Source organism: Cebus imitator, unplaced genomic scaffold (genome assembly GCF_001604975.1).
Source record: "Cebus imitator isolate Cc_AM_T3 unplaced genomic scaffold, Cebus_imitator-1.0 Scaffold61, whole genome shotgun sequence".
Taxonomy (NCBI): domain Eukaryota; kingdom Metazoa; phylum Chordata; class Mammalia; order Primates; family Cebidae; genus Cebus; species Cebus imitator.
Window position 1 is genome coordinate 7,975,054 of NW_016107376.1, and position 14,221 is coordinate 7,989,274.

General features: G+C 52.7%; 1 protein-coding gene across 3 annotated transcripts in view; it reads right to left on the reverse strand.

Moving 5' to 3' along the window:
- Positions 1–11,910: 11,910 nt before the first annotated feature.
- Positions 11,911–14,221, reverse strand: part of PROSER2 (proline and serine rich 2) — a 103,571-nt gene continuing 101,260 nt past the window's right edge. For all 3 annotated transcript variants that reach the window (XM_037739036.1, XM_017529872.2, XM_017529873.2), the window contains exon 4: positions 11,911–13,319. In XM_037739036.1, coding sequence (XP_037594964.1) covers positions 12,379–13,319 — 941 coding nt within the window. In that variant the 3' untranslated portion in view covers positions 11,911–12,378. The remainder of the gene's footprint in view (positions 13,320–14,221) is intronic.

Sequence of the window (14,221 nt, forward strand, 5' to 3'; positions counted from 1 at the left end):
CTCCCACCTCTGCCCATTTCTTCCCTCCTAAACAATTTTTTTGGAAATACAGAATAAAGTGTGAATCTGAGGTGGGTTTTGTTCTCAGCTCTATTTCAGACTATACCTGGTTAGGACCCACAAATGGTGACGCCTCCACTGGCAGCCAACCCAGGAGGCACACTCACCACACAGCCTGTCATTAGAGGATCGGCCGAGGGGCTGATGTCAGATTCAGGCTCCCATTAAGTGTTATTAGCCTTAGCCTCGGTGAGGTTTCACCGCGAGCAGCCTCCCTGACCTTGTCACTTACCACTTCCTTTGGCTTATCTGGACCAGATCTGGTACTTGGGCAGCTGGAAAACCAGCTTTGGATGTGACACTCTCTCAGGCTCCAAATGCCAAGCAGGACAAACAGGACTCCTTATTCTCAGCTGAAAAAACCTCAGCTTAGTTGCACAAACATTTGAATGTGGATTACGAGTCAGGCATTATGCTGTTTACTGTGGTACAGGACGTCTAGTATGAGCCTGGTATAGGCTCATACGTGTAGCGTAAGTGTGGTACGGTATACGTATAGTACATGGCCGGTATAGTATCGTGAACAGTACAGTATGCACAGTATTGTATTGGTGGTGCAATATGGTGCTGCAGTATAACAAGCACAATATTGAGTCGAGTTCTCTGCCTTGTTCCTGCCTCTCCTGAAAGCCCGAGTACCTTCCCTTTCTTTGATTGCAAAAGGGGAGGCTGAAACCATCAGGTTGAAGTCACAGAGGCCAGATTGGGGCTGTGACTTGAGGGGTAAGCTGGCACATTCCTGACTTCTCTTTGCCTGGTAATGACACTGGCCTTCGGCTTCCTTGGTCCCACCCAGCCTCTCCTCGGCTGGAATTCCATCCGTGACTTCTGCTTGACCCTGAAGCACTATTCTTGGCTTTGCTTTCTGTCTTTACCACGAGAGTACACAAGCTCCTCAAGAGGAGTCTCGCTTTGTGTTTTGCTTTTATTTTTCTGTATTCCCATTGTCTAGAATGGTGCCTGAGTGTTTGTTGAATGCCTACTAGACTGGAAGGCCTATGTGGGCAGGTGCCCCGCTCATGGCATAGTGCTCTATCCAGGGGCTGTAGAGACTCACAGTGCCTTGTGGGTGTTCCCGCTTCCTGACGCCTCTGACTCCTGGCTGGCTCTAGGTCTCTGCACAGGCTGTGGCCTCTGTCTAGAATATTCCCCTTTGCATCCTTCCAGTCTTCCCTGACCACTGCCCCCTACCCTGTCTCCTGGCCCCGTGTTTCCCATGTCGTGGTGCAGCCACACTTTCTTGCAAGTAGCTCGATCACTTCTCTGTTCTCTCCCCTCTTCTGGACTGGAGCCTGTGGGGTACGGGGCTGCGTCTGCCCTGCTCCCTGCTGTGTCCTCAGGACAGCCCCAGACATGCACAAAGGTGCCCGCATGCTAGGAGGATGAACCAAGGAAGAGCTGACCACAGCCAGGAGTGGCCTTGTGATCTACTCAAGGGACACCCAGAGGTCACATGGGGGGGTGCAGGAAGTGTGGCCTGGCACCGTGTCAGGTTGAAGCTGCCCCTGGTCATCAGCGGTGGTGCTCAGGACCAAGAAAGTGGCCTGGGTCTACCATTCTCTTGTTCAGGCTGGACTCTCTGCTTCCAAAAGTGTGCCATATGCTCACGGTGATGCCTCCAGCCGCCCTTGTTTATCAGTATTCACAGAGAGATTCACTTCCAGAGCTACTTATTAAACACCTACTATGTGCCAGATGCCACGCTAGGTACTAGGGGTGCAGAGATTAGTACAGTGGGACCCCGCCTCCAGGGGCTCACAGCCCCATGCCTGTGCTACGCCTGCGCACCTTGAGGGAACACGCTGGGTTCTGTTTGTCAGCCCTGTGTGTCGAGATCCCACCTTACTGGTGCCCACCCCAGAGTTTCTGATCCGTCAGGTGTGGGGCGAGTCTGATCGTATGTGTTACTCACAGATTCTGTATTGTGTGCTCTGCCGGTCAGGGGCCTGCACTCAGAAGCCCTGCCCTAGACTGTCCTAGCCTGGCAGTTTTCACGAGTCTTGCACATCCACAACCTCATTTAATCTTTCAGCCTCCCTCTCCTGGGTAACTTCGCTGCACACAGCAGGGGAGAGCCAGCACTGGGTCTCAGGCCCAGGGCTTCCTGTTGGACGCTGCCCTCTCCTAGCAGCACTGGGTGGATCGAACTGTTCCTGGTGCTATTGGAGTTCTAGGAGAGTTGTGGGGCCCAGCCAGGGGAAGCTGTGGGGAATTGGTGGAGGCTTCCCAGAGAAAGGTCAGAGGAGGCCATGTTTGAGAGGCAGTGTGGTGGGTCGCCTTTCCGTTCTGGGAGGAGCGCTGGCTTGGCAGGATGGGCGGAGGCAGAGTGGCTTGTGGGCAGGGCCCCAGGTCCCCACCTAGAAGGCAGAGGAGGGGCAGGTGGTGCACCCTCCTGGGCAGGGCGCCCCTCCCCCAGGGGTTGGGACTTGGGCCTGGGTCATCCCACCTCCCTGCAGGTCCCAGCGGGAGATCAGGGCAGCCTTGCCCTGAGGGTGCTTTGCATGATGGCCAGGCTGGGGCCTGTGCTCCTGCAGTTCACAAGTCACCTCCTCTATGCCAGCCCAGGTGGCCGTGGTACTCTGGGCTGCATAGTTTCCAGTGTCCCTGGACTGGGCCAGGCTGGTCCGGTTCGGTGCCACCTCATCAGAAGGAGGCTGGGAGGGAGTGCAGGGAGGGACTGGCCCTGAGAAGGCATTACTACGGGCAAAGAAGGGAGTGTGGAAAAACCTGTGCTGAGACGGGCGGCTTCCTCCCATGCTGTTTCTGAGCAGGAAGCCGGGCCTGCCCGGCCCCAGGGAAGGAAAATAAACTCTGGACACATATTTGTAGAAAGTGGGAAAGCCCTGTTTGTCAGGAGATATGAAATTTAAAACCGGCTGCTCTGCTCAAGTCCTCAGTGACTATCAGGGAGGGGCCCAGGAGGCAGGGTGGTGGGGCTGCTTGTGCCTGGCTGGGGCTGCCTGTCCCTGGTCAGGGCTGCCTATCCCTAGTCGGGGCTGGCTGGTTGTCCCTGGCTGAGGTTGCCTGTCCCTAGTCGGGGCTGGCTGGTTGTCCCTGGTCAGGGCTGCCTGTCCCTGGTCGGGGCTGGTTGTCTCTGGTCGGAGCTGGTTGGTTGTGCCTGGCTCGGGCTGCCAGGCCCAGGGGCTTCACTCCTGCATCTGGCTTTGCTCGCAAGTCCCCAGGGCTATGTAGGAATTCCCTGCAGTGATGATGGGGATGAGGAAGGTGTGAGCCAGGCACATGCCAAGCGCCTGACACTGGTGGTGTTGAGGTCTGTCCTGGAGGACAGTCTCTCCCCAGCCCTGCTCCTGCCTCTGCTCGCACAGCCCTATGGGGAGGGGAGGCCATGTTCTTGTGAATGGCTTTCCATCCCGGCCAGCCTGAACACTCTCCAGTTCTCCATACTGAGTCTCAGTCTCTCCTCCTGTCCTCTCTGTGGCCACAGAGAGAGTGACAGCCTCGCAGCCTTCGGACCCTCCCAGCTGTCTGGACTTCCTAGGTCAGTGTGCTCCGTGCTTCCCACTGGCTCCGGGCTCCTCTGGAGGCTGCAGGCTTAGGTGTGGAATTGAAAATCCAGCAGGGTACACTGATGGCAAAATGTACCTTTGAAAGCAGGAGGATCTGATTTTTAGAAACGGCAAGTAGTCCCTTGGAATCAAATCTGTATGAGGTGGATGATTGAGCTGAGACAAAACCAAAAATCTGGTTTAAAAGGAAAGCTTGAGTGATTTTAAAAACCTGGCCTAAACTGGCACTGAAGGTAGTTACTCCTAGAGAAATTTACAAAACGTAATTGACAGAATAGTAAGGTTACTGTGGACAAAGTATGGGGCCTCCCAAGGCAAGGAGGCCTCAGTTCCCTGAGAGCCTCACACAAAAAATGTCAGCAGTGCCATCGAGGAATACTGGCAGAATTGTGATCATCGTGACACGGCAGGAGGGGGCACCAGTCTGTAGGGTACCTGTGTCACGATGGAGCTGCTGCTGGAAACGTGTAAGGCGAAACACCACCTCATCCCTACTGTCCCCTGAGCTGACGCCGGGGCGGAGACCGAGGTAGGCCTGGGTGGCGTGGCCCTGCCCTGCTGCTGGGGTGGAGCCAGGCCCCTGGACTTTCTTTCCCTGGAAGCCTCCTTGCCTTTCCAGCAACAGCCGCGGCTTCAAAGGCCTGCCAAGGAGCAGATGAGGCATCCTGGGAGCTCATATAGCTGTGCTGTGTGTAGGAGTCCTGCACGTCAGGGTGCTGGAAACTCCCAACAGGCAATTCCAGGTTCCAAAGCCAACTCCTAAGTGGGGGAAGGGAGAGAGGCCACCAAAGGACCTGTCTGGAGCTGGGTCCCCAAGGCCGACGTCACAGGCACCAGATTTAAAGGGGGCCCTTGTCAGGCCCAGGCTCATCCCCACCTCCCTTTCCTCTTGGAAGCTGCCCCCCACCCCTACCCCATCATCCTGCCAAGCCTGGCCTCAAATAGCCCAGCCTTCAGCTGGCTTTTCTTGTCATCCCTGCAAGTGGCCCCATCCTATTACTATGCCCTGAAGCCTATCTAAAGATCAGGAGGAGTCATGGGGAGAAGGGGGCCAGGTTTGTTCAGGAAATGACTCCGTGAGTGACAAGGAAAGAAGGGAAGCCAGAGGGTAGGACACATTGTGGAGGGTGAGGCCCGGCTGCCAGGGCAGGGCACCTGTGGCAGCCCCCAGAGGCCCCTGAGGAGAGGAGTGAAGCCTCCCTCTTCCATGTGTAAGCGGCCAGGATGGCCCCACCTGGTAGGTGGGCATAGGGAGAAAGGAGCTACCATCCAGCACTGCTCAGTGTCGGCATACGGAAGGGACACGAAGACTGGATGAATGGATGAATGAATGAATGAATGAATGACACTGTCATATCTGGCACCTTCCCACTGCCACCAAGCGTTTTACATGATAGACGTTTAAATTCAGTTTCTGTGCTCTTTGAGATTGAAGGGCCAGGCACAGTGGCTCACGCCTATAATCCCACCACTGTGGGAGGCTGAGGCAGGTGGATCACCTGAGGTCAGGAGTTCAAGACCAGCCTGGCTAACAAGGTGAAACCCTGTTTCTATTTAAAATAGAAAAATTAGCCAGGCATAGTAGCACACGCCTGTAGTCCCAGCTACTAGGGAGACTAAGGAGAATCACTTGAACCTGGGAGGTGGAGGTTGCAATGAGCCAAGATAGCGCTACTGCACTCTAGGCTGGGCAACAGAGCAAGACTCCATCAAAAAAAAAAAAAAAAGATTGGTCTGAAGAATGAAGAGCCTCATAGAAAGCTTCACAGTCACATGGGTTATGAATTAGGAAAGTCACAACCATATGAGCCCCTCAGTCCTGAGTTGGGAAGGTGGGTACAGGAGATGGGGCGTGCCAGCTGCTCCAACACCTGGGCACTGCCAGGCCTTTTTAAGCCCTCTTCCTCTTTGAAAACTGTCTTCCTTAGGCTGGGTGTGTTTGCTCATTCCTGTAATCCCAGCACTTTGGGAGGCTGAGGCAGGTGGATAATCTGAGGTTGGGAGTTTGGGACTAGCCTGACCAACATGGAGAAACCCATCTCTACTAAAAATACAAAAATTATCTGGGCATGGTGGCCCATGCCTGTAATTCCAGCTACTGGGGAGGCTGAGGCAGAAGAATTGCTTGAACCCAGGAGGCAGAGGTTGCAGTGAGCCAAGATCATGCCACTGCACTCTAGCCTGGGCAACGAGAGCGAAATTCAAGAAAAAAAAAAACCGTTTTCCCAATCATAGGCTATTTTCCCCAAATCCAAAACGCCAGACACCAAGTGAATGGTAGTTTGTAAAAGGGATACAGTCTGTCCAATTTCAAGGACCAGGAAACTTGTATAGTCGGAGAACTGGTTGGAGGCTGAAGGTGACCATGTGGCATTGCTGACACCGTAACCTGTCAGGGACAAGGGTTGTGTGAGGACTTGGGCCATTGCAGAAGGGCCACAGAGGGCCAGGGTGTCTTCAGGAACAAGGGCCGGTCTCTTGCTGCTGTCCTCACACTCACAGGCAGTTCATGCTGTGAAAGGCGAAGTGCAGACCCGGCAGTCAGCGGGGCCTGGGCCTGAATGGGAGCCGTCCCCTGGTTGTGCGCACAGGCTGTGCAGGTTCTGCACACAGTTCCCTTGTTCATTCAGCCCCACCCCTGAAAGGCATTTCCAGAATTTAGGTCACTACTGTTGGCAGTGTTACTTGCTACACAAACACTCTGAGGTCAAAGTTTATGAAGGGTGACCTGTTGATCAGCCACTGCACTCCAGCAGCCTGTGCTTGCAAATGTCAATTCTCACCTGGGCCTAGAGTGGGCTGGTCACAGCAACTGCCCTGATGGCAGCAGGGATGTGGGAGCAGGGGTCGAATGCTGGCCTGGGGTTCCTGCTCTCTGCCCAGCCTCTGAAGAAAGGCCTGAGGCTTTGAGCAGGCCTAGACCACTTGGACTTTCAGATGCTCCCAAACCTCAGAAGCAAGGGTCAGTGGGGAGCAGGGCGACCAGGGCTTTAAAGCAGCCTTGGGAGCTAGGAAAACCTGTCTTAAACCCAAGCAGTGAAGCAGGAAGGGACACAGACCGACCGAGCCTTGCTGCAGAGCCTCGTGTACTGAGGGCAGAGGGGCCTAGCTGTGGACCCTGCACCCAGGTCTGGGGACTGCAGTGGGATCCAGGATGCAGTGGCAATGCTGGGGTGCTGTGACCCGCCGCACTCTGCAGGGTGGTTGGGGTGCTCCTCCCCTAGGCTGGAGTTTGCTGCTGAGGCTGTTGAGGTCATGACTGGGAGTCACCGTGTGGCCCCTTCTTAGCCGCTTGTTCCATAGGAAGTTCCTACAGTCTGCAGAAGGAGCAGGCCTGGAGGAAATCCTTTTGGGCTCCTGGGGGTTGACTCCCCTACCCACCTCAGGACGGTACCCAGGAGGAAGCATGTAGTCTCCTTCGCTGAGTGATGGGCATTTCATAAGTCTTGTGAATGTGGAATGCAGAGGACAGAGTTGTGTTGTCTTGTTTGGAAGAGGCCTTTCAGAAAGCCTTCATCTGTCAAACACCAGGGGGGCAGTTGCCATGGTGAAAAGCCTGGGGTGGGAGGGCCCCGGCCTTTTCTTCTGTGCATGGCTGGATCCTCCCACAAGGCTTTCATGCGAGAGAAAGTGGTCATTCTGGTGGTGAGGGAGAAGCCCCAGAGGCCTGGGGGAGGTAGGCCACGTGGAGCTGGGTTCCCAGCCATGCCTCTGCTTCAAATTCAATGACAGAGCACGTGATTTCCCAGGACAGAGTGGCTTGCAGCTCTGTCTTCTCTTTCCTCAGCTATTTGAAAGCAGGGGGGCCGGTCTCAGTGGCTCACGCCTGTAATCCGAGCACTTTGGGAGGCCAAGATGGGCGGATCACAAGGTCAGGATCAATCTGACCTGTCCAACATAGTGAAATCCCATCTCTACTAAAAATAGAAAAAATTAGCTGGGCGTGGTGGTGCAGGTCTGTAGTCCCAGCTACTCAGGAGGCTGAGGCAGGAGAATCGCTTGAACTGGGACCTGGGAGGAGGAGGTTGCGGTGATCATGCCATTGCACTCCAGCCTGGACTACAGAGCAAGACTCTGTCTCAAAAACAACAACAACAACAACAACAACAACAAAAACAAGAAAGAAAGCAGGGCTTGTCCATCTAGCAGATTAGAAAAGGAGATGGAACTTGTTCTCCTTACTTAAAAGCAGGGAAGAAAGCCTTGTGAGGAGAGGACACAAAACCTGTTCGGTGACTTGTCATTTCAGTGAAAACACAAACCAGTTCAGGTGAGCATTCCCGACTCCTCCCCTTCCTCCTCCCCCCGCAGCCCTGACGGGACCACAGGAAAACAAGGCCAGCGTTCGCTCGTCGCTCCGCTCCGCTCGCTCCTCCGTGCTCACGATTCTTTGACGACAGAAGTTTAAGAACCCAAGGAAGCAGCTTAGGGGAAAACAAGTCTGTTAATCTCGCCAGGTCACAGTGATGAATACATGCAGAGCAATGCCTTCTGGAGGCCAGTCGTCATTGGGAAAACAGTACAGGAGTTAGGATAAAAGTAAATTGTTACGTTTCATCTTTCTCTTCATTCCTCCTTATGAAGCATTAAATAAGTGATTCCTTAGATCACCTACTGTATAAAAATCATTACCACCAAATCCTCTGACAGGTCAGAATCCTTACAGCAAGACGTGTGGAAATTTAAAGAGAATGCATTTCTTTTTTCTTTTTGAGACACGCTGTCTCTTGCCCAGGTTGGAGTGCAGTGGCAAGAGCTAGGCTCACTGCAACCTTGACCTCCCAGACGCGATACTGCCACTCTGCCTCCTGAGTAGCTGGGACTACAGGTGCATGCCACCAGGCCGGACTAGTTATTTTTATTTCAATTTTTGTAGAGATAGGGACTCACTACATTGCTCAGGTTGGCCTCGAACTCCTGGGCTCAAGCAATCTCCCCACCTCGGCCTCCCAAAGTTCTGGCATTACGGGCATGAGCCACATGCCTGGTCAAGAGAATGTATTTCCAATTTTTTGTTTTTAATGAAACAGTCAATCCTAAGGTTTCTGTAAGGCAGTGCTCATCACCTCTGCCCAGCTCTTCACAATAGCTGGTTTCAAATGGGCATCCTACAGTGGAATGCTGCTCCAGGAATTTTGAGTGAGGAATCCTAGAGTCAGAAGTCAACTTGTGCAGCCCAGGAGGGGCTGAAGAGCAGGCAGGCAGCACAGGCTGTGACCCCTGGGCCTGGGGCCGCCCTCACGCGCCTCTGAGTTCCATCGAAAAGCGTGGGGCCGAGGGTTCTATCATTAAACACTATGGAAAAGTCATCCTCCAAATTCCTGATGAAAGCATCCCAGGATCCGTGCCCCTTCTCTCCTCAACCAGCCTTCTAGGAGAATGTGGGCAGGGAGAAGCAATCATCATTTCTGCCAGTTTTGTGAAATTGGGTATGCATGTGAGGAACCAAGTGTCAGAAAGTGGAGGGAGGAGAGGACTCTGCAGATGCTGCGATCCTGTGTTTGGGGTTGTCATCTGCTGTTGGGACTCTGGTTTGGCCATTTGCACACAGCTTTTGAAAAGCCAAGGACATGGCTGGGGCGATGGCTCATGCCTGTACTCCCAGCACTTTGGGAAGCTGAGGCTGGTGGATCATCTGAGGTTAGGAGTTTGAGACCAGCCTGGCCAAAATGGTGAAACCCCGTCTCTACTAAAAATACAAAAATTAGCTGGACATAGTGGCATGTGCCTGTAATCCCAGCTACTCAGGAGGCTGAGGCAGGAGAATCACTTGAATCCAGGAGGTGGAGGTTGCAGTGAGCCAAGATTGTGCCACTGCACTTCAGCCTGGGCAAAGGTTATTCTCTCAGTTCTTGGGAAACGGAGATAAGACCTTTTCAAAAAGAAAAGGATAATTTTCTTTTTTTCATTTAAGCATTAAGATAAAGAGTTTGTAAAAGTGGAGGGTGATTTACAAGCATCACTTGGGGAGAACAGTGGGGCACTTAGGACTCGTCTTTCCATTACAATTTTGCTTTGAGGTATGTATGGTCCTTCTAATTACAGTGAACCAGATGACCTTTAAGAAATCCCATCATATAATTATGGCAAGAAAATGAATGCCCCTCCACAAACTGGGTTTGCTAACATATGTTCATGTACAGGTTACATTAGCAGCAGCTAGAATTTCAACTTCATACAAAACATATGGCTTTAATTAGTAGGGTTTTAGACATAAGAAGTGACCAAAGTGACCATCAGTATAACTATGAATAAACAGAAGAAATGAATAAATAGAAGGAAAGGGTATAACCATTTAAAAGAAAGTAACTGAGAATATAGCATGCAATGCAAAAACAAGCTTAAGATAAAACTCTTAAATTTATTTTCCAAAAATGTGATTATGGCAACAAATAAACTGATAAGCAGTCCAGTTCACCCTACTCACATTGAAATCATAGGGTCAGAGAAAAGGATGCAGTCTTCATTTACAAAGAGTATTTAAAATGCTGGGTGTATCAAGACCTTCTCTTATTGAACACTGTATGGCATCTTGCTTTGTAAAAAGGAAACACAGCCCTTACAAATCCTTTAAACCCATCCAACATTAACAGGAGGAAAATTTACAGTACTACTTTTGAAAGTTGTAAAATAAAGCACCTATTTAAATTAAGATCATCAAGAATCTATTAGGTTATTATGGGAATAAGAGCTGGATGAGACTAAATATTGCATTTCTAAGGAAAAAAGTATAATCATGCACTTTACGTAACTTAAAAGGCAGACAGAATACTATGAAAAATGCCCTTCACAGCACATCTAAGTCTGAATTTAAGTAATACTCAACGGGAAAGAAACAGGCTCTGTTACAGCCCTGGCAGAGACATAAAAACACAAGGGCGTGACTGCTCAGGGCAGCCCTTCCTGTCTATTTTTAGAGGTCTAAGACTCCAGCCTTAAATAGTTTTGATAATAACGCTTGTGGCATAACTCGGCGCATAAGACATGGTCTGGGAGGAAACTGGATTTTTCGTGCTCTGTAAACTCGTTCACGGGTTTTTCCCTACTGAGATCTTGCTTGTGGAACATGACAGTCGGGGGGGATCTTTAAGAGTCTTTTGCTTCATTCTGTTGACTGGCTACCTTGGAACACGTAAAACTAAAATTAAGTGATAAAGGAGATTAGGTTTTTTTGTTTGTGTTTTTGAGACGGAGTTTCGCTTATTGCCCAGGCTGGAGTGCAATGGCATGATCTCAGCTCACCAAAACCTCTGCCTCCCAGGATTAAGCGATTCTCCTGCCTCAGCCTCCTGAGTAGCTGGGATTACAGGCATGCACCCCCACGCCCGACTAATTTTGTATTTTTTTTTTTTAGTAGAGACGGGGTTTCACCATGTTGTTCAGGCTGGACTTGAACTCCCAACCTCAGGTGATCCGCCCAACTCGGCCTCCCAAAGTGCTGGGATTATAGGCATGAGCCACCGTACCCTGCCTGTTTTTGTTTTTTGAGACAGAGTCTTGCTCTGCCACCCCGGCTGGAGTGCAGTGGTGTGATCTTGGCTCACTGCAATCTCCGCCTCCTGGGTTCAAGCAATTCCCTGCCTCAGCGTCCCCAGTAGGTGGGACTACAGGCACCTGCCACCATGCCCGGCTAATTTTTACATTTTTAGGAGAGATGGGATTTCAGCATCTTGGCCGGGCTGGTCTTGAACTCCTGACCTCATGATCTGCCCGCTTGGCCTCCCAAAGTGCTGGGATTACAGGCATGATCCCAGCAAGGCTGTTTAGTGAACAATCTTGCTTACTTAGAAGTGGAGAATATTACTTTAATTGGGAACAGAGGAACATTTTGTTGAGGAAAAAGCATTTTGGGTTCACCAAAATACCATGGAGATGTGTCCTTAACGGACTTCCCTACTAGGAAGTTAACAATTTCTTCTATTATTATCCATCAGGATGCTGAGGTGGCTCTGTCTACTCAAGGATAGGGAGCGCTGGGATCCTGCAGTGACTTAGGAGGGTGTTGAGAAGTTTACGTAGTAATGATGCATGTGGACACACAGGGTGCCTATACATGTATATGTTGACACGTGTATCTAAAAACACATACACAGGCTCATGCACACGTCCCAGACCTAGGAGTCCAATGAGACTTGCTTTCTCAAAATTACCACCTATTTCACTCACCAAACTCAAAATTATAGTACATCATACTCCAAAGGTTTCATTTCAGTTTTCAGTAAAAAACAAAACTGGGCAAGCTAAATTACGTCGAGAAACAAAAGCAAAGTACCATGATGCCTCACCCTTCAAAAACAAAAGCAAATACATTAAGACATTACAAAATGGAACAAGCATTTCTATTTTCTTAGAAAAGGCGGGGGGAATCCTGAGAGGAAGGGATCTAAACTGGCTTTCATGTCATGTACTTGGAGAAAAAGGCAGATGAGACTCAAGGAGGACAATCACACCAACCCTGCTCCTCCCCGACGCCCCCAAAAGGTGGCATTTACACATCACGGAAACCCATGGGTTTAACAGGTTCTTTTCTCAGTTCTTGGGAAAAGGGAGACAAGACCCCGGCCAGATTCCTTTAGGGAAGAGTCCTCTGTTCCGGTGGCTGGAGCCAGCGGTGCGGGCTCGGCCAGGAGGCCCGAGCCTGGCCCCTCTCCACTTGTATGCGCCGCAGAGGGCAGGGGCTCTGGCTCTCACATCGGTTTTAGGCCCGGCAGCTCCTGGATGCAATGCAGCTCCTCTTTTACCCTCTCTTCGGGGTGGGGAGACACAGGGTGGATCCGGGCCCGCGCGGCCCTCACGAGGTCTCCCTGAGCAGCCCCAGCTTCCGCAGGGCCTCCCTGCGTGCCTCCTCCGAGGAGCCACGGCCCACGAACTGCACGGTGACGCCCTGGGGCCGGGGCAGGGAGTCTGCGCGACGCTGCGCGTCCTTGCCGCCATCGGGCTGCCGGGGCCTGGGGACGCTCTGGTGGCCCCGCGTGCTGGGAAGGGCCACACCGGGGTGGAAGCAGAGGGACTTCCCAGTGGGCGCGAAGGTACTGGGCGCACTCTTCAGGGCCTCGTGCGCGCTCGGGAAGCCGTTGGCCAGTGCCGGGCCCCGCGGAGCCTGGCTCCCTGCACGGAGACTCTCAGCGGGGCCCGTCCTGTCCTGGCCACGCGCCACCGGCTCTGGGAAGCAGCCGCGCCCCGGGGCCCCCTCACCCGCGTCCCCCGTGGCAGGGAAGGCACCGGCGTGGCCGTGGATGGTGGCTAGCACCTGCGCCTTGCGCTCCTGCACGCTGACGGCCGCCTTGGACAGGGTCCTACGGGGCTCCCGGGCTGCACCATTGGTGACGATGATGTTGCTGGGGAAGCGGGGGGCCTTGGGCTGTGCCGGGCGGCTGGGCCTCGGGTCGGGGTCTCCACTGCGGCGTCCCCAGGCGGCTGGTGTCCTCCACTCCCCCTGTCGGCCCTCCCTGGACGGGAAGGTGGGCGAGAAGGCTTCACTCTCCGCAAGCCTCTCAGAAATCTTCTGCGCGATAACCAAGGGCGTGGGAACGGAGCGCAGGAGTCGGGGGTGCTCCTTCGGCGGGGAGGGGGCACGCAGCTCCCTCCTGGGGGGTTCGGGGGTGCCAGGCACCGGCGGCGCAGGAACGGTCTCGGGAGCCGGAGGGAGGGTCTCGGTAGTGGGGGTGTCCGCCGGAGGTGCAGGAGTCTCAGCATCTTGTTTCCTATGCTCCTTCCCGGAAGGTGCAGGCCCTGGAAGAGAGGGAAGAAAGAGCCTGTGAGCCACTAGCCCAGGTTAAGTAAAGGCATGAAATTCCCTCTCGCTGAACTGGAAAGAGCCTCAACCAGACCTGACACCAACTTCCCCGGTGCCGCCTGTGAGTGAACTACTCTCTCCGGGTTCCCTGGACTAGAGAAACAGGTGGTATGTTATGCTCATGACCTCACGTCATGAGAAGGGACAAATCATGATAGCCCTGCAAGTCAGACAGTCGGCACCTAGGAGACATGCCCTCCACGCGGGCTGCTGAGGCTCCAGCCCCTGAGGCTGGGACAGGATGCACACGGTGACCAGCTCATCGGGGAGTTTACAGAGGGGAAACTGAGGTTAGAATGTGTGGCATACACAGACACCAGCAGGTCTTTCCTTCTCGATGAAGGACATGAATCGGTGTCACTTTCCTCTATCATGGCGAATGTAACAGGCCTGAGTCTTGACACAGAATGCACCAATCACAGATCACCTGGCACTGCTCTACTTATGCACCTGTCTCCCAAAATAGAACTGGGCCACGTGGTGGCTCACTCCTCTAATCCCAGCACTTTGGGAGGCCAAGGCAGGTGGATCACTTGAGGCCAGAAGTTCAAGACCAGCCTGGCCAACATAGTGAAACCCCGACTCTACTAAAAATACAATTAGCAGGGTGTGGTGGCATGTGCCAATAGTGCCAGCTACTCTGGAGGCTGAGGTGGAAGAATCACTTGAACCTGGGAGGCGGAGGTTGCAGTGAGCTGAGATGGCACCACTGCACTCCAGCCTGGGTGACAAGAGTGAGACTTTGTCTCAGGAAAAAAAAAAAAAAAAATTCCTGAAATCGTACCTTTTTATGTTCGTATCTTCAGAATCTCACAATATATACTCTGTGGGCACTTAA